General features: G+C 40.5%; 2 protein-coding genes across 3 annotated transcripts; both read left to right on the top strand.

Annotated features, from left to right (window-relative positions):
* The first annotated feature begins 747 nt into the window (after nucleotides 1–747).
* Nucleotides 748–5,099, top strand: LOC102217946 (THO complex subunit 4-like). Of its 2 annotated transcripts, none has more exons than XM_005807020.2 (6): nucleotides 748–1,130; nucleotides 2,456–2,614; nucleotides 2,705–2,852; nucleotides 3,338–3,401; nucleotides 4,351–4,522; nucleotides 4,618–5,099. In XM_005807020.2, the coding sequence occupies exons 1-6, from the start codon at nucleotides 879–881 to the stop codon at nucleotides 4,630–4,632; spliced, it is 810 nt and encodes a 269-aa protein (XP_005807077.1). In that variant the 5' UTR covers nucleotides 748–878; the 3' UTR covers nucleotides 4,633–5,099. The 2 variants fall into 2 exon arrangements, with proteins under 2 accessions (XP_005807077.1, XP_023204524.1); XM_023348756.1 differs by lacking the exon at nucleotides 748–1,130 and adding an exon at nucleotides 1,137–2,038.
* A 1,362-nt stretch (nucleotides 5,100–6,461) lies between these two features.
* LOC102217692 (rho GDP-dissociation inhibitor 1-like) lies at nucleotides 6,462–17,496 on the top strand. The gene is made up of 6 exons (XM_005807019.2): nucleotides 6,462–6,546; nucleotides 13,599–13,799; nucleotides 14,821–14,904; nucleotides 15,326–15,402; nucleotides 15,538–15,601; nucleotides 16,040–17,496. The coding sequence occupies exons 2-6, from the start codon at nucleotides 13,610–13,612 to the stop codon at nucleotides 16,240–16,242; spliced, it is 618 nt and encodes a 205-aa protein (XP_005807076.1). The 5' UTR covers nucleotides 6,462–6,546; nucleotides 13,599–13,609; the 3' UTR covers nucleotides 16,243–17,496.
* The last annotated feature ends 21 nt before the right edge of the window (nucleotides 17,497–17,517 follow it).

The raw sequence follows: 17,517 nt of genomic DNA, 5'->3' as shown, positions 1-17,517 counted from the left end.
ATACATAATGATAAGTTGTAGTCCCACATCACTGAGTTACATGAACTCTAGATCACTTCCTAATGATAAAACAAATATTGTGTTGAATTTCCCAGTAATGCTTAGGTGGCCATTTTTTATTGTAAATTTAAATTTGGATTACGTGAAGGTGAGGTTAAGAATTAAAGATTTAATTTTGTTTGTAGGACATCTGTAATTTCAAGCCTAATGATATATATATTAGCAAGATTTCACCGTTCTGTTTACCTTTTGTTGAAGCTGTAACAAAAGGTGTTCAATTTGGCTTATTAAGTGTAAAAATGGCAACTTTCCTTACTGAGTCTTCAAAAGTGTGCATGAATGAAAAAGGTCTCCCACAAAAGTATAAGCTCATTTTGTAAAGCAATAACCGCAAACAGTATTTTATTGAGATTTTCGCACGGACAATGAACTGGAAGGTATGTGCAGTGACCGGCTTCTCTGTGTTTTTTATGGAAGTGGTGTATTACGGATTGTGTGTTGTAGTTTTCTTCCACATGAAGTGTTTCGTATGCTGGTCAAAACGTAGTTTATATCCCATTTAACATGACTTCTGGTATCTCATGTTTTATGGTTTTCTTTCAATAATGGCCTGTTTATCACTTTTCCCATAGAGTCAGGTGCGTGGCTAAATGCACTTAACCAGACAGAAGAGGGCGCGTTTTCCCTTTACGTTGATGTACGTGTTGACGTCGGAATACACGTGTTACGTAATGAGGCTGTTTCTATTGTGTGGCCGTTAGCTTATTGTGTGTTCAGTCGACGGTGCAGTGCTGTGAAAGGGCAGGGAGAGGGACCAACAGAGCCTAGGGTGTACATTTTATATTTTCCTCACAGTTTAGTATTATTTGGGAAGAGTAATGGCCGATAAAATGGATATGTCTCTAGATGAGATTATCAAGCAGAACAGGCAGCAGAGAGGTGGAGGCCGGGGAGGAAGAGGCCGCGGCCGAGGCGGCCGTGTGGGCCTAGGCGGCGGCCGAGGCGGAGGCCCTGGGCGACTTGGAGGCGGCGGCGGTGGAGGATTTGGAGGCCGAGGCGGCGGATCCGGCCCCATGAGGAATCGACAGAACCTGAACCGCGCTAGAGGCAGGCCGACGCCTTACAGCAGGGTATGAGAATGTTAGAGGAATAAGCAGTCAAAGGAAAAAAAAAACCTTCGACACAGCTGAAAATTCCCGGTTAACATCCTTCAGTTTGCTTCTAGCTAATCCTCTTGCCAGCTTGCTAAGTCAAGCGAAAAATGAAAGCTAGCCGCCGAGTTCTCCCTCATGGCGAAGCTCTGTAGTTTTGCGGTTAAGCATGAATGGAAGTTGTTTGTGTAACGCGTCCCTTCTCCCACAAGCCAAATGGTTTTACACCACTTTCCAAGAAGAGCGAATGGCTAGGCCTCAACGGCGCCATTTTGAATCCACTACCCGAAATTTAAAGCCAGACGTTGGAGGCGATAACTGCTCCCCAGCTTGCATTGGAAAGAAGGAAACCACATCATCGAGAATGCTGACCCTCAGATGAGTTTTTCCTACTAATGGGAGCACCGTGATTCTCCCTATTCGTCGACCAGGCGGCCTTCTGTTCTGGGAGTGGCTGGCGGGTTTATCGAGGCCTGTTTTGAAGGTTTTTCAACCACTCTCGTTGGCTGTTATGGATGTAAAAGTGGACTTTAACACCCTGATAAATTCCATATAAGGCAATTCTCCATCCTTTGGCTATTAAAGAGTGCCTCGGAAAAAAAAGCCCAAACAAAGCCCCAGTCAAAATGGCGTGGTCTCAAAATGGACGCTCGCATAATCCACGCTAGTAAAAGAAGGGCCCGGGGCCCTTTTCTATATATTTTTTTGTCAACAATATGGACATTATCCACATTCACGAGACAACAAAGAACTCTCCGGTGGTCGAGGACGGGCTGTTCAGCGCTGGAGGCGGCTGCTTCAGATGGAGACCCCGGTGTATCAACGGAGCCTCTCTGGAGGGCCTTTTGAAGGAGGCGCAGATGGCACCACAACAATGGGAACTTCTGGTAGCTAGTATGGGCAGTTTTTCAGGTTTAGTGTACAGTTTTTTTTTTTTGTTTTGGGGCTATGAAGTTCACTTTGCACTATTTTTACTTTGACTTTGGGCAGTCAGTTTAAGGAGATTTTGTAATGTTTCTAAGGATCAGTTCAGGTCTGTCCTATAAATGTAATTCTCCACTATATCCCCTTGCTTTCAATGAGCTATCTTGTCTGTTTGAACTGATTCACTTGCTTGTAGTGATGGGGTGGGCAGGGAACGTTTTGGGGACCAACCCCTCCTACATTAAGGGAACTGACAACCCTGGCCTTGTTGGAAGTGGAGCCCCTGCTTGCCCCAACACCCAGACGTGTGGACTCTGTGATTGACAGAGAGGCAAGGGGATCCTGAAGTCAGCAGGTGCGTTCTCTTTCGTCTGTTGCAGCCTAAACAGCTCCCCGACAAGTGGCAGCACGACATGTTCGACACCGGCTTCGGAGGCTTTAATGGTAGTGCTGGTGGTGGCGGAGGAGCTGGTGTGGAAACTGGAGGGAAGCTCCTAGTCTCCAATCTGGACTTTGGTGTTTCAGATGCAGACATTCAGGTACATTACACTTTGTTGCAGTCCTTGGTTGCCTATGCTTTCTGTTGTTCAACGGATAAAAATTAACTTTTTTTTAAATTCTTCTTTTAGGAACTTTTTGCTGAATTTGGGACTCTGAAGAAGGCTGCCGTTCATTACGACCGCTCAGGAAGAAGCCTGGGAACAGCTGATGTCCATTTTGAGAGGAGAGCAGATGCACTGAAGGCCATGAAGCAGTATAATGGCATCCCACTTGATGGTACGATTCAGATCAAAGCATTATATGTTCCCATTTTTAGAGAGTGACCCCGTAACCCTACGACCTAGGGTTAGCCCTCCAGAATTTTTAGAAAAAGGCCCTTTTTTCCCCCCAAATGTACACTTTTTTGGCCCTGGCCCTAATTAGGGTTAGAGGTAGAGTTGGAACTAAAAAGGGTTCCTGCGGGGTCTTAAAATCGTAGTATTAGGCTTTAGTATGACCAGAATGTAAGTGTGTTGTCAAGATCTTAAATTATTCTGCTTCTTTACTCTTTCTGCAAATGTGCTGGTTGTTTTCCTTTTTGACCTGCATTTATAGCTGGAGGATTTGGGTTGACTCTGTGTTAAAACTATCCATTGAAAAACAATAAGTTAAAGGGAATCTTTGGCCAGAAATTCAGCTTTTTTTTGTTTTGTGTTTTTTTTCCTCAAACCTACAAAATGCATTCATGTTTTTTATGTATGGTGTTCTATTTGTCTTTTTAGGGCGACCAATGAACATTCAACTCGTCACGTCACAGATTGACACACAGAGGCGGCCTATGCAGGGGTGAGTTAGGGTTGCTTCCAATGATTAAGAAGACTGGTCAGTTCACCGCTTGGTCATTTCTTATGTTGCCATTATAACTTGTTCTACTTTGATTTTTAACCAAGGCATTTTGTTCCTATGAACTTGCATTATTATTCATCATTTTGTGTGTGCGTGTTCTGTATTTGATGGTAAATTTCTCAGTATTTTTGCATGGTTCTGGTTAGGGCTGAAACGCTTAACAGTGTATGGATTATTGAAATGTCAATTAATTTAGTAATTTTTAAATTAACTGGAGAATACAGGCTCTAAAGGCCATTTGCTGAAAAATAACACAGAGGAATAATTAAGCTGAAACTGTACAAAAATATATATCAATTTTGGATTCAAGATAAAAATAAAACTGTAGAAATGTGCTACTCAAAACTCAGTTGGCATAGTTTTAGCTTCATCTGGTGTGAAAGAAAAATCTCATATTAAACAACTTTTTCTATCAATTCATTAACCAAGTGATGGAAAAATAATGAACATATTGTATGTTGTACTGATAAGGCTAGCAGCAAGTGCTTAGCATTTCATATGTTAATGTTGAAAGTTTTTTTTGTTTTTCTTTTAGCTGGAGATGTTTAGCTACAAATGATCAAGCGTACATTAAAGAAATGCTGTATTTATGTGCTAAATGTTTTCTTATTTAAAAAAGTTTAGATGTTTATGTATTTTACTGTATGTCTAAGTTTGGTTAAATGAACTTAGCCAAATTTAATCTTGTTCAAATTTGATCAATTGTTCAAATTTAATGAACAATTGATCACTGAATTAATTACTTGCAACTCCAGTTCAGATCAGCAATAAAAACACTTGGCTCATAAATTTTTTTTTTTTTTTTTTTTTTTTTTTTTTTTTTTTTTTTTTTTTTAGAAAATATGGATACATTAGATTATTTTATCCTTTTTTGTTAATTTTATTTCAGGCTGGTTGTAGTTGGGGGCATGAACAGAAATCGCACCTTTGGCATGCAAAGAGGTCGAGGTGGCCGTGGTTCAGCTTTCTTCAGAGGGAGAGGACGGGGTGGCCGAGGTGGCGGAAGCAAACCGCTTTCAGCAGAGGAGCTTGATGCACAATTAGACGCCTACAACGCCAGGGTACGTTCAGCTGACAATCTATAAGTAGCTTTCATTTATTAATGTTTTACACCTGTCTTGATAATTTTTTTTGTTTTGTTTATTTTTTTTACCAGATGGACACCAGTTAAGAGATGACGTTCTTCTTAGTTGTCCTCCCTTCCTTTCTGTGCAGAAGAGGGTGTTTGTTACAAATGTCCAGAATATTTTACACACGCTTGTCTTCTGATGTGATTTGAAAGTGTTCCAGCCTCTTCTTTTAAATACTCCAAAGTGTTTTTTACCTGTTTGTTTTTTGGGTTTATTATTTTTTTTTTTTTTTTTGATGGAAAAAAAAAATGGTTTTGACTGTAGGTTTTTGAACTGGGGTATCCCAGCTCCCCTCTGCCCTGTAGTTAATGAAACTTGTAATAAAACCTGCAGTGTATATTAACCAAAAGGTCTTGGATTTATGTATCTATGAATTTGTAATGTCTGTTTTGTTGCGTATAATGTTCCACCATATGTTGTGAAAAAATTCCTCATCGCTGGTAGGTTGACAGTGTTTTAAGTATATGCATTTGGTGTTCGATTATGCGAAATATAAAGTTAATCTTTTGGGATGCTTGTAGAAATATTTTTACTTGTTGGGCTGATTAACTGACCCGAGAATTCTGCCATGCCAGAACACAACCACTAGGTGTCGTCTGCTATTAAGATTTTCCCGCCCTAGTATGTCCTCTGTTGGACTGGCACCACTTCTGAGTCCATATATGGAGACGTACAAGAAACGCATTGGTGCAAATGGTGTTTAGGTTAAAATGGACTTAATTGTGACATGAACAGTAAGGACTCGAATTTCTAAAACTCAGAATTGTCAGTGATGGTTTCCGGAAACATTTCCTTTAAAGGTTTGCAAGAAATACTTCCGGTGGGATTTTCAGGATTAAAGTAAATCTCCAATTGGGAAGAAAACACGCATCACAAGTGTTTATCAAATCCCTAAAATATTTTAATATTCTTTGGGTGCGTTCAAACACTTCTGCATACCTAAATCTATGCTAAATAAAAAAAGGCAGAAGAGCAATATTTGTTTAAAAATAAACATCTCTAGTGTTTCCATAATTTAGAATGCAAATCTCCCCTCAAATCAACGAGTAATTTAGTCCAGTCATTGCCAGTTACTGGAATTTAAGTTTTACAGCGTTTTTATATATATATATATATATAATTCAAAACATTTGTTGCTGCATTATAGGAAACATTTGCTTTATTTTTTTTCTGGATTATATAAATATGAGCAAACACTGTGCTCGGTTCTAAATCCTAATAGGGACAATTAGTGTTCTATGTATAGGGGGTTATCAGAACTTGTGGGTTGTGTTTTACAATACATGTGCCTCACAAGTTTTTCCCTTTCTTTTGGTAAATAAACTTGATAACATGCTGTTTCTTTGCTTTTGTTTAATCGATGTTAAATTCAAGTAAAGGTTCTGCATTTAGAATATGCCTGTGGCTGTTTTTGATAAAGACAATATGGCAGACCGCCCAGGGTCCACGACGAGTCATCTTGAGTTGCGCAACCAATTTTCTACTGGTTATATTTATGTCTAGTTGACCATAAAGAAACTGGTGTCTGATTTAAATTCAGTTCAACTTTATCACGCTGATCCTACTTATTCAAATGAAAGGACTCCCAAGAGGTGCAATTCATTCAACAAGCACACTGCTTCTGGCACGTAAGATGTTCAGGCTTGTTTTTATAAATGAATAAAATACATCAAAGCTGTGAGTTTCGTGAATATTATAAGATGTGGCAAAAATCGTCTAATTGTAAGTTTAGACGTGTGATTCTTTATAGGTTCATCGCGTTGTTTCATAAAATATAGTTTGTAGGTAAACATTTACAGTGGGAGATTTTCTTCTCGTAGTTTTGTTTGCATGCTTTTATTTTGAAGGAGAGTATCCGGAAATGGCAGTGAGCGGTCTCTTGTTCAGATTTTCCTCCGCCGCGGAGCTTCACTCTCATTCACAGGAGACTGGCCCAGCCAACCACAAGTGAAACGGTAAGACTAGACACGAGGACACTTTTATTGACTTAATTTAATGCGAACAACACTTAGCTGCTATTGCGAAATCTGTAATTATTTTTGCTTCGGGACAGAATTATAATTTTGTTATTTTAATATTTTTGAACGGAACTAGTTATTTGCCAAAACGCAAGTTTCCGTCGAAAGAATTGCAGTTTTTCGTCTCAAATTAAATTGACTTTGCGTTAGCATCGGTGTTTCAAACTGTTGTTATGAAGTTTATTAGTGAGTCATTAAGTTATTCGCCCTGAACGAGGAACGTAGACGGTTGCCAGTTGTGAATTTCCGGGTGTAGGCGGTTAGGTAAGTGTGCCCTCTGAATACAATAAACTTATAATATAGCGCATGCATTAACCAATGCAAGGTCAAAAGTGTAAATAAAGTGACTAAATTGGTTTACTTTAAGAAAGAAATGCATGTGTGACGCCCTTGACATGCATCTGGCTTTATGAAGAACATTTGAACTCACTTCCTGGTAATCAGCCTTGTTTAAATTTGATTCAGCTCACACCTTAAACCTGCCTCCATTTTTGTTTTTTTATTTTGAAAGCCTCCCCAGTGAAGTGCCCAAGGGCAATTTGATCTGATCAAATCGGTTTCAATCAACTTTTTTTTTCTGATTTTGAGACTTTGTGTTTCACTGAATGTCTGCCGAGAGATTTGTACAAGAGATCACTTAAGCCGTGAATCCTCCCTTTTCCTTCCTGTTGAAGAAATAACGGTCTTGGGTTCTTTTCAGCTTTTCTGTAAGCTTCATTTCTGTTTATATTTTTGGTTGTCCATAAACTTTTTAATTTTTACTTCCGCTCAGCTAGAAAATCTGCAAGCTTGCATTGCCGGATGTCTTACTGAGCGGCTCCTTTCCTCTCTGGTGTATGCTGATAGACCGAAGAAGGTTGATTTTAAACAGTGGACAAAAGCTTTGTGTTTATAACAGAAGGGTTTAAACTTCCTAGCAGCTCATTGTAAGGAATGCTGGGGTCAGAACCAAATTTGAGAAGTTTAAAACGTTGACGGACTGATCTGACTTTTCAAGACCAATATCAAAATCTTCAAAAGCCAATTCTGATTTCTTTTTCTACAACACATGAAGTTAAAAAAGTAGATGATGTTGATGAATAAATATAACCTTATATTGCTAGCCAAACCATTATCAGATTTTTAATAAGCTCTGGAATTTGAATAGATATATCCCGTTGGTTCATGTATTTACAGAGTGAGAATGGTGAATTTTGATTAATGGAAGTAGATAAGGGGTTGTTTTCAGGGTTTTGACCTTCCAGTTGAGGAAAATGGGTCTTTCTCAATTTGTTTTCTTCTCTAGCCTTAAAAAAATCCTTATGTTGTAGGAAACATTTCCTCCCTGATCCTCTCATGCCAGAGCAGCCCTCTTTAGTTGCCTCTCTAAACAATCATGTCAGTGACCTGTTTCTGTTCAGCCTCGCAGGGGAAGGCATACAGGTATGACGGCCTCTCTGCATACAATGAAGCGTCTGTCCTCGCGTTAGGCCAGCTTGATGGCTAGAAAATGAAACAACCCCCCCCCCCCCCCCCCCCACCAGTTGTGGGATATCATGCAACAATATTAAGTTGAGATAAGCCTCAGTATTCTTTACATATTTCATTTTTACATTATTTAAATGTTGCATGTCTCATAGTTTGCACCTGAGCTCCCTTCCACCCCCCATCCTCTCCCTGTTTCCTGTAGTTGCAGGCGCTATTCAGTAACTATTTATTCCTCTTTGTTTTGGACCTTCCCGGAATAGATTTGATTTGCATCTTCGGTTCCCACAGGCTGCTATTTATGTGGAGTTTTATTACCTGAAATTAATCTAATTCTTTCCTGCAGATGTAAAGCGATTATCAAGCCACTTCAGACCTTCTTGTAGCTGTCCAAAAATACCCAGTCGCCTCTTTCTTCACCCCCACGGTCTGTTGGCGTTGAGCTCTTCTGCGTTGCATCAGCCCTAAGCTCTCGCGGCAACACTTCCTCAAAGCTTTGGGCAATTTCTGCTCTGTATCCCCAATTTACTGGGATCCAACATAATTTAGTCTACTGGTGTAAGCATCTGTGTCAGTGTTTTTTGTTTTTTTTTTCTTTTTGCATTTGAAACGGTTTTTGTTGGTTTTAAGCGTCTATTAGAAGTACGAAGAAGAAGCTTCATCTCTGCGCTGCTGCGGTTTAGCACACCAAAGGATGTGAATCATTGCGCTCCTCCTCATATGAAAAAGGAAGTTTGCAGTCACTTCTTGACAGCAGAAAATGGTCGCTGCTGCGCTGGCTGGCATGCAAGGCTCTCTTAAAATGTGCACCCCTCGACTTTATCATCACCTCATCAAACGTCGAATTTTGGCTTTGCCTAAACACGATTGCAGCCATGGCAGTCTCCTTGCAAAAGCAACACAGCAGAAGCGTAATGAGGAAGCATATCTGCGCTGGTTAGAAAGGACGGGTGCAAAGGTCTTGGTTACACTTGGTGTTGCATGAAGAGACTTCAGCGCCAAGAGACCTGAAAGGTTCAAAGCAGCTGCATAGCTCCACTAAATGTCACAGCATACAAGTTCCCCAGTCACCATTAGTGCAACAGTACTCGTGTTCTTGGGTTGTCACTAAGGTGAATATGAGCTTTGTTCCTTGTTGGAGCATTCTGTTGTGTAAATTATGAACTGGAGGACCAAAATGTCTGATTTCAAACTTTTCTTTTTCCTGTTAAGTCCCTTCCTGCCTGCTGAGTGTATATTCAGTCATCTTGGACAAAATTCACATTAGGTCTGCTTTTATGTTGCTGAGGGAATGCTGTTTGGGCTTAAAGTTGCATCATGATATATTTTTCTTATTAACTGTGATCATGATAAAACAGTGTGGCAATACATCTGTTAAAGCATAACAATAGATCCCCTCAAACACATATGCTGCTCTAAAAACAAAAAGTTGGGTTAGGGATTCAAAAATCCTTTATTATTCCTAAGGGAGAAATGAAATGTTGCAACTCATATTATCAAAGCTTCTTTGAAGAGTTGTTGTAGATTGTGACGCAGCAAGAATCTCCTGTAGCTGTCTGTGCTACAGCGGCTCAGAAAGACCAAAACCACTAAGTTAACGGCCGTGTTAAGATCACAATGGTTTTAATTATTCTCACTGAGACGGGGCAAATTGAGCATTTATGTTGAACATAAAGTTTAACATTGAAAACTTGTAAAGCAGAACGTGCCATAGCTCGCTTTAAAGTTGTTCTTTTTTCTTTCTCAATAACATTGTCTAAACATCAAGAATCCAAAACTGAAATGGAGATGCACCAGTCATTTGGTAAAAGATCACACATGTAAATGCTTCGAAACAAAAACTTAGAGCCATTTTCAGTCTATAAACACAACACCCAACAGCACGAGGTTTGCTCCAGTGATTGAAATAAAAGTAACAGAAGAATATATATCTAATCAAGATATGATTGCCTGGGTGCATAAATTGCAATAACCTTGTAATTTAGTCTTATGTTTGATTTAAAACAAGCACCTCCCTCAAAGAACCTGCAGTCGATGGCATTTTCTGTCACGTGGAACAACTGAACCAACAGGCCAGACTTCCAAGAAATCACAGAAATCTGTATCGGGAAGGAAGTGCTTGAGCGGTGAATCTCAACTCTTACCACAGTTACTATTTCAGGTTCATTCGCGTATTTTTGTTGTTGCTTCTTGGCTGGTTTGTCTCTGACCTTTTAATGGAAAGCGTAAACATAAACACTCACCCCTGCCAGAAATGTTTGTGGATGGAGCTCTGAGATCTTGCCTGACCGGGTTTTGTGTTTAAACTTTACTTCAAAAATTGTGGAAATGGCGGCGAATAAAGAAGACAAGGTTGTCAGAGATAAAATTAGATGTTGTATACTCACAATAAATCAGAAGCAGCATTAAAAAGGTAGCGGGTCATAAAACACAGAGGCAATTTGATGATTTTATTAAAGAAGAATAACATGTTTATGATCGTTGCTCAGCCCTGTGAAAACTGAACTTTCTCAAATGGCAGTGGTTGATTAGTTGGGGTATCGATGTACACCTCGCATCGGCAACATGGACGCTACAGCCATGCAGGGGGGAGACTGTGTCTCAAGTGACGGTCGAAGCAGTTTGTCCACAAAAGGACAGCTGACCCCTGATCTGCCCACTTGCTAACAATTCTCCCTTAATCAGCAGAATTATACTTTGCAGAAAAAAAGAAAAACAAAAACGCCTCCTCAGCCATAACTCAATGTTTCAAGAGCCTCCGCAGCGTTCCTAAGGAACGGGCCTAATCTCCCGCCTGAGCCGCTGCCAAGTCTGGAGTGTTTGTAACTTTCTGCTGCTTGCTCAGTCCGCTCAGGCAAACAATTTATCCAGCCTGCGGAGCTGTTCAGGTGGCGGGAGAGAGATCCAAGTTCAGCAGAACGTTCAGTCCCATGACCGCAAGGGCTTATTCCCAGCAGGCCCAACAATGACAGGGCCTCTTTCTGGCAACTTTAACTTGCATAACTTGCATTGTTGGAGACTGGAGAGAGAGAGAGATAAAAAATCTCTCATTGTAAAGGTGATGATGTTAGCATTGTTTGACTGTTATATGGAGCATGTGGGCCATTTTAAATGACTAAACCCGCAATGCCACATTTGATTAAGAAGGCATTTCTAAATAATGTGATATATTGCCATCACTGCATAACACTTTAGAAATAATTGGCTCAACACACTGCATAAATCAATACAATGTTCATCAGGCTGATTCATGTTTAAAAAAAACCCTGTTATTTATGGGTATTTTAATTAAAAAAAAATTAATTCAAGTATAACCACTAGCTAAAGTCAGTTTTATTTTTGTAATTTCCAGTCATACATGATACTAGAGCTTATTTTAACTTTTATATTTACCACGTGGTAACAGCTGCCTAATCAGCCATGCTAGCCGGCAGTCTGCTGCTTTACAGAGACGCTCATTTTAACTTTAGGATTTGTAGTTTTTAGTCACTATAATTTTAAAAAGAGTGGAGGTCGGTGCTCTATTAGTTTCCGTCCTCGTGTCAAATTGCCCATTCAGTGAAAGTCTTCCAAGAAGCTGCGTGCAGCTGCAGAGCACCTGCTGCATCTCATTAAAAGGACTTTTAAAAATGTAGTTTAAGTAGATTTATATTTGCTCCCGCTCCTTATTTTACCTCATCTGTCTGCGTTAATTTCAACAACAAAAAAAGAACATGACCGTCTTAAAATAAGTGCACAATTTGGGATCAGTGGTCACACAAACATCCCAGTTAAGATGGGGAAGTTCTAACCAAACAGCGCGACCTCTTCAGTAGTTTCCAGTAGAGCGTTGTGTGTCGCTGAGTTGACTGAGCACTTCCTGCTGTGGGACAGCTTGGTATGCTGCTGCACTGCGTTGCTGCAAGACGAGTCAAGCAGAGGAAGCGAGAAAAGAGAAGAGAAAGAGAAAAAAAAAAAGCCAACAACCTGCTCCCCCAGCTCTTGAAGAATGAAAATTACGGCACCGCTGCCTTATCTGCTCCTGGTTTCCCTCCAAACGCTCTCGCACTGCTGACCAGCCCAAACATGCACTCGCTTTCAAAGGAATTTTGGGATTTTTTTTTTGGGTGCGCCGAGGCCCTCAGTTGGGAAAACCGAGCTGCGTTAGAGCTCCTACTCGCCAGATGTGTGGAGGTTTGGACGCAGATGAGCAGCAGTGTATTCGCTTTAGACTCCTAAGCATCCGCCTCCTCTGGACAGGTGCAGCGAGCCTCATCAGCTGGCATCAGTCAGGATTGTGTCTTCTGAGAATTTAGGTCTGTTTGACTGTCTGTGTTTGATAAACAGCACCTGGGATGTCTAACGGATTAGCGAGTCATAAATTACAGGGCGAAATGATTAGTATAGGGGAAGAGTAATTTGTAACACGATTAAACTGTTTGTCCTGACACCTTCCTCTTTCTCTTCAGAACAGTTCTGCTTCCAGCCGTGAGCTCAGATTTTACCAACATTCAGCACCAATCTTCTTCTCACCCATTTTATGTTATTAATGGAGTCGCAGACCTTTGTCGCTCTTGATTAACTCTTGCCCCCTTTGTTTTATTTTTTCAAATAAGGCCTTTTCAACATTGAATTCTTGAAAAACGTCACTGAGACGCTTCAGGTTGTTTTGTTGTTGGCTGAAAGGAACCAGCAGATAAATCTGCTCTAGGCTTCATCTTAAAGTTATATTGAGTGTCACTTCTTTAAATTAAGGAAATGCTTTCTACTGTGATTCTCCCCCCACCTTAAAAACATTAAGCTGATTTGTGTGTCTTTATCTTCACGGCTTAAACCAGAACAAGTCAAGAACCAAGTTATGGTTGCAGTGTAATCCAACTGTTGTTTGCAGGTGTTGCTTGGCTCTCATTAAGTTTTGCACGTGTAAACCAGCCGTTCTCAATAATTATACTCTAACATTACCAAGGCTCTGCAACAAGATATGTACCGATCAAGTTTTCAGGTCAATACCGATTTCCGCTTTTCTTTGAAATACCTGTATTTTGAACACAAGAGAAAATGCATATGCTGCTCCCTGTTCTTTTGTAGGGCTAATGGGTTTCAATAAAAAAAAACGGAACTTCGAGGTCATTAATGCATCAAACGCATATCATAACCTTTATTTGATTTGATCAAACTGTAAAAGTTCATTAAAGTACCTTCTGCTTGTTAGTTGATGCCTTTATGGATTGAGAATGACGAGGTTTCTTCGTTTTGATGCAACTTTATTAATTCTTCAAGTTATTGTTGCCAGTCTAAGTTATGCCATTTAAACCAACCAAACTATGACTAATTGTCCTAACTCTGCTTAGAAGTGTTTTAAATTATGTTGAGCTTCATTGTGTAAACATACCTTTGTTTATATAAGAGCTTGTGTTCTCAGGTCAAAGTTCACCGAGCAGCCATGACTCTTTGCTGCTTTGCTTCACTTGTAGTTTTCATTAAAAAAAAAACAGCCCCTCCTTTTCCTCAATTTTTTATCGTACCCTCCTTCTCTGTCGCCACAGTCTAGCGCACCATGGCAGAGCAGGACCTCACTCCGGAGCAGCTGAAGGAGATCGCCGTGGCCAACGAGGAGAAAGAATCGGACATAAACTACAAACCTCCTGCACAGAAGAGCTTACAGGAGATCCAAGAGCTGGACAAGGATGACGAGAGCCTGCGGAAGTACAAGGAGGCGCTGCTGGGCAAAGCTGCCGTGGTCGCAGGTTGGTGCCGGACCCGACTCGTTTATCCGTCCGTTTGGCCCGTCAGTAGTCTCCATCATCGAATGTCAGCTGTTTGTTATGAAAACAAAGCAACTGAGATCAATATTCGCACATATGAATACTTATCCCGCCTCACAGAGAGCAATGACTACCATCTACTTCATCATACAAACATCCGAGTGTTGCAGAGAGTTTGCCAAGGCAACCAGCGCCTCCATCTTCTTTTGCTTTGGGTTTAATGATGGGTTAATACCACCATGTGCTGTAGGGCCTCCTCATATAAACAAAGATGATTATATGAGATTAAACTGATGTCACGTGTCAGAAGTTTCCATTTATCTCCCGCACGCCATCACTAGAGGCAGTTTTTGAATATGCCACACTTTAATAGTGTTTTGGAAAAGTGTGCACCTTTTGAACTCTTCACGGTAAAACAGCAGTGCTCTTTTAGGTTATATGAGATTGACCTGCACATGAGAGCTTTTCTAATAAAGATCGTTTGGCTTTTTAATCCCTTTTTATCGTTAACGAGAGTAACCCGTCAAAGTCCAGGCGGAAATCCATTTTAGAATTTGAGTGAAGAATTTAAAAAATGTTCGGACACTTTCATGCTCATCTGGTTGAGCTACTTTGCAGCAAAGAACAGGCAAAAATGTCACTCTGTGAGAAACCAGAAGTAACATGGAGCTGTAATTACACCACAAGGTGGTTCTAATAATTATTGATTTAGAGTGAATATAAATGCACACCACAGTTTCTGATTTTAATTTGTATTTATTGTTTCACAATTATGTCCTAGTCTGTAAGATTCCCTTCCCCCCCAACGAAAACAAACTTCTTTGGCATGTGGAATTTATTTATTGTTTTTGTGGCTGAAAAAGGAAACCGTCCTCAGGATGTGTCTGAGGAACAACAATATGATGTCCAAATAATCAGCTGAAGGAAGATGTTGCCTAATGTTTGCTTTTAGAGAAAGAAAACACACAATTCCCATCATTTATTGAGCTTTTCTCTTCACTAGATCCCACTGCACCAAATGTCCAGGTGACACGGATGACTCTGATGTGTGAAAATGCACCCGCTCCCTTGGTCCTTGACCTGCAGGGTAAGTACTGTTCAGCTGTAGGTTTTAGAGGTCAAAGGGCAGGAGGAGGAGCATTTCCTCTGCCCTCATACTAAAGGAAGTCCAATCACTACAGACAGTAAGCAGTCCCTTGTCTCTGTGCAAATTTAGACGCTGCGTCATTAGTCTGCTAATTAGCAATGAGGAGATTCTTATGGAAGTGGGTTAATTAGCCACTTCCTGGTGGCGCACTTTGTCCCCTCTCAGTGGTCAAAATGGGTTATAACAAGGAAGGAAAACTGCTACCTGTTTTTATTCACTGCGCCCCCTGGTGGACAGTGCACTCACCACCTCACGAAAACGAAGAATGTTTTAGATTATGAAGCAAACAATTTGCTCTAAGTGTTCAGAAAAGTTTTATATATATATTAAATTAATTTTACTTTTATTTTCTACATTCCAGGAGACCTGGAGAGCTTCAAGAAGCACCCATTTACACTGAAGGAGGGAGTTGAGTACAGAATAAAGATCAACTTCAAGGTAATGGTTGCTGTCATTCTGTGGGTTTCCATCAGCCTAGAACAGCTGGATGTTGTTTTGAAATTTATGGTGATTTTTTTTTTTCCTTTTAATGATTCTTGAAGCTGATGGCATAATGCATGTTGCTTTTTGCAGGTGAACAAAGAGATCGTTTCAGGCCTCAGATACAATCAGCAAACATTCAGGAAAGGAGTCAAAGGTAAAGATGTTTTTATTATTATTCTAAGTTGATTGCAATTCGAAGTTAAAGACACCAGAGGTCTAGTGTAGCTGGAGAAATATCAGAATCCCTTATGCATCATGCTTCCTGTTTCAATGAGTTTCAAAACAAAACATGTAGTTTTACCATTTGTTTTATGAACCAGTCCCTTCTGCACTTTTAATGATGGATCTACTACTACTACTTTGTTTGTCCAAACAAAGTTTCTCTTTTTGGATTCAATTACAGAAAATAACTTTTATGACTTACTTGTTCAGATGCATCTGTGTAGAGCAACTTATATTGGAAGGTGGGGTTGTTTGGACGGTTTCTGAGCAGTCAGTATCTTATCTGGAGTAGAAAAGTGATCAGAAGGATGCTCCTTTTCTAGATTCTGCTCATGCCACTGTCTCCTTTCCCTCCTTGTCTCGTGTGCAGTTGATAAGTCGGACTACATGGTGGGAAGCTACGGCCCGAGACCGGACGAGGAATACGAGTTCCTCACCACCCTGGAGGAAGCCCCCAAAGGGATGCTGGCCCGCGGCACTTACAACATCAAGTCCAAGTTCACAGACGACGACAAGTATGACCATCTCTCCTGGGAGTGGAGCCTCGCTATCAAGAAGGACTGGAAAGACTGATTTTTCTCCGCCGCGTCTCGTTCACTTTCCTCCCCACTCGGCGTTTTTCCAGCCTTTCCTCGTCTTGCTGTCATTCCAGGATTTCTCTCCGCATTATCGTCTTAGGCTTCTGCTCTCTCCGTCCATCATCACAGCCCTCCCTTCTGCTCTCGCACCTTTTGTTTCTAGCTTTTAATCACGTCATTTATCATCATTCCCTCAATTGTAACAATTAATTCGTTTACACCCACCCTTTTCTGATAAAGTATTAAATCCTCATAAATGGAGAAAGCAAACTGTGCACAATCCAGATTTTCAAGATAGTTTGTTATACAAGAAAAAACAGAGGAAAAAAAACAGTGTAGGATTTCCTCTCCCCCTGTACTATTGATTCTTTCTTTTCCTAACATTTTTCATTGTTCTGTGTAATCATCATGGTCTGCCTCGGGCAGCAGCGTGCAGAAAGCCTGCTAGCGCTCATTTAGCAATCACTGCTGGACGTAACTCTTGGACAGAGCCCAGCTAAAGCCTCTGAGCAGATTATAAGTACTTGGGTCTCGTTAAAACTAGTTGGGCTAATAAATAGTTTGGATCTTGATATAATCTACTCAGAGAACATGGGAAACGGTTACCTCTAACCACCCAACAAGCCCCATTTAGCTTTAGCTGCGGCTCGTTCTCACCTGATCAGGGTTTTTAATAATTATTTTTTCTATTAGCATCTACGTTGCCTTAATAGCAGTTATGAAGATCTAGAAAAATAGTTGAGCCATTTGCCTTCTGAGTTTATGAGCCTGTTTTAACACATGGAATCAGAGCTAAGAGTTTGTTTTTACTTCAGGTTTAATTACTCCATTACATGTTTTGTTGGAGAACATTCATTTCTTCATTTTTCTTCGTAGTGGTCTAAAAATCTAAAACTGAACTCTAAGAGTCCCGATCGCTGTCTTCTATGCTGAATCGAATACAGGACGCGTTAAACCGTTCACTTTACGACTTGGAGATTATTTCTGCTGACTGTGCCTCCAGACTCATTGTCTCAATCGGTATCCAAACCTCAGCCTTTAAGCACGTTAATGGTTGCACGCACAGCTGGCCATGCTAAGTGTTATCTCGTTTTATACACTCCATATGTAAATGAACGCCAGTTTGGCCTCGTTTAGCTCGTGGGACTGACGGTTCTTCTCAGTGAGGTGGGTTAAACTTATTGTGTGCTGTCTGTATTGCCTACAGTTTACGGATCTCTGGTGTTCAAATTAAAGTGTTCAGACTGGGCGCGTGTGTGTGTGTCTCTTG

This window comes from Xiphophorus maculatus, chromosome 16, assembly GCF_002775205.1.
Source record: "Xiphophorus maculatus strain JP 163 A chromosome 16, X_maculatus-5.0-male, whole genome shotgun sequence".
NCBI classification, from domain to species: domain Eukaryota; kingdom Metazoa; phylum Chordata; class Actinopteri; order Cyprinodontiformes; family Poeciliidae; genus Xiphophorus; species Xiphophorus maculatus.
The sequence above is the reverse complement of the archived record's forward strand: the minus strand, read 5'-3'. Positions and strand labels throughout refer to the sequence as shown.

What these genes read in the sequence shown, in the direction of transcription:
- LOC102217946 (XM_005807020.2), top strand. Translation starts at nt 879, where the DNA reads ATGGCCGATAAAATGGATATGTCTCTAGATGAGATTATCAAGCAGAAC. An exon ending in TTTCAGATGCAGACATTCAG is followed by an intron (nt 2,615 to 2,704) that starts GTACATTACACT and finishes TTCTTCTTTTAG; the next exon opens with GAACTTTTTGCTGAATTTGG. An exon ending in TAATGGCATCCCACTTGATG is followed by an intron (nt 2,853 to 3,337) that starts GTACGATTCAGA and finishes TTGTCTTTTTAG; the next exon opens with GGCGACCAATGAACATTCAA.
- LOC102217692 (XM_005807019.2), top strand. Translation starts at nt 13,610, where the DNA reads ATGGCAGAGCAGGACCTCACTCCGGAGCAGCTGAAGGAGATCGCCGTG. An exon ending in CTTGGTCCTTGACCTGCAGG is followed by an intron (nt 14,905 to 15,325) that starts GTAAGTACTGTT and finishes TCTACATTCCAG; the next exon opens with GAGACCTGGAGAGCTTCAAG. An exon ending in ATTCAGGAAAGGAGTCAAAG is followed by an intron (nt 15,602 to 16,039) that starts GTAAAGATGTTT and finishes TCTCGTGTGCAG; the next exon opens with TTGATAAGTCGGACTACATG.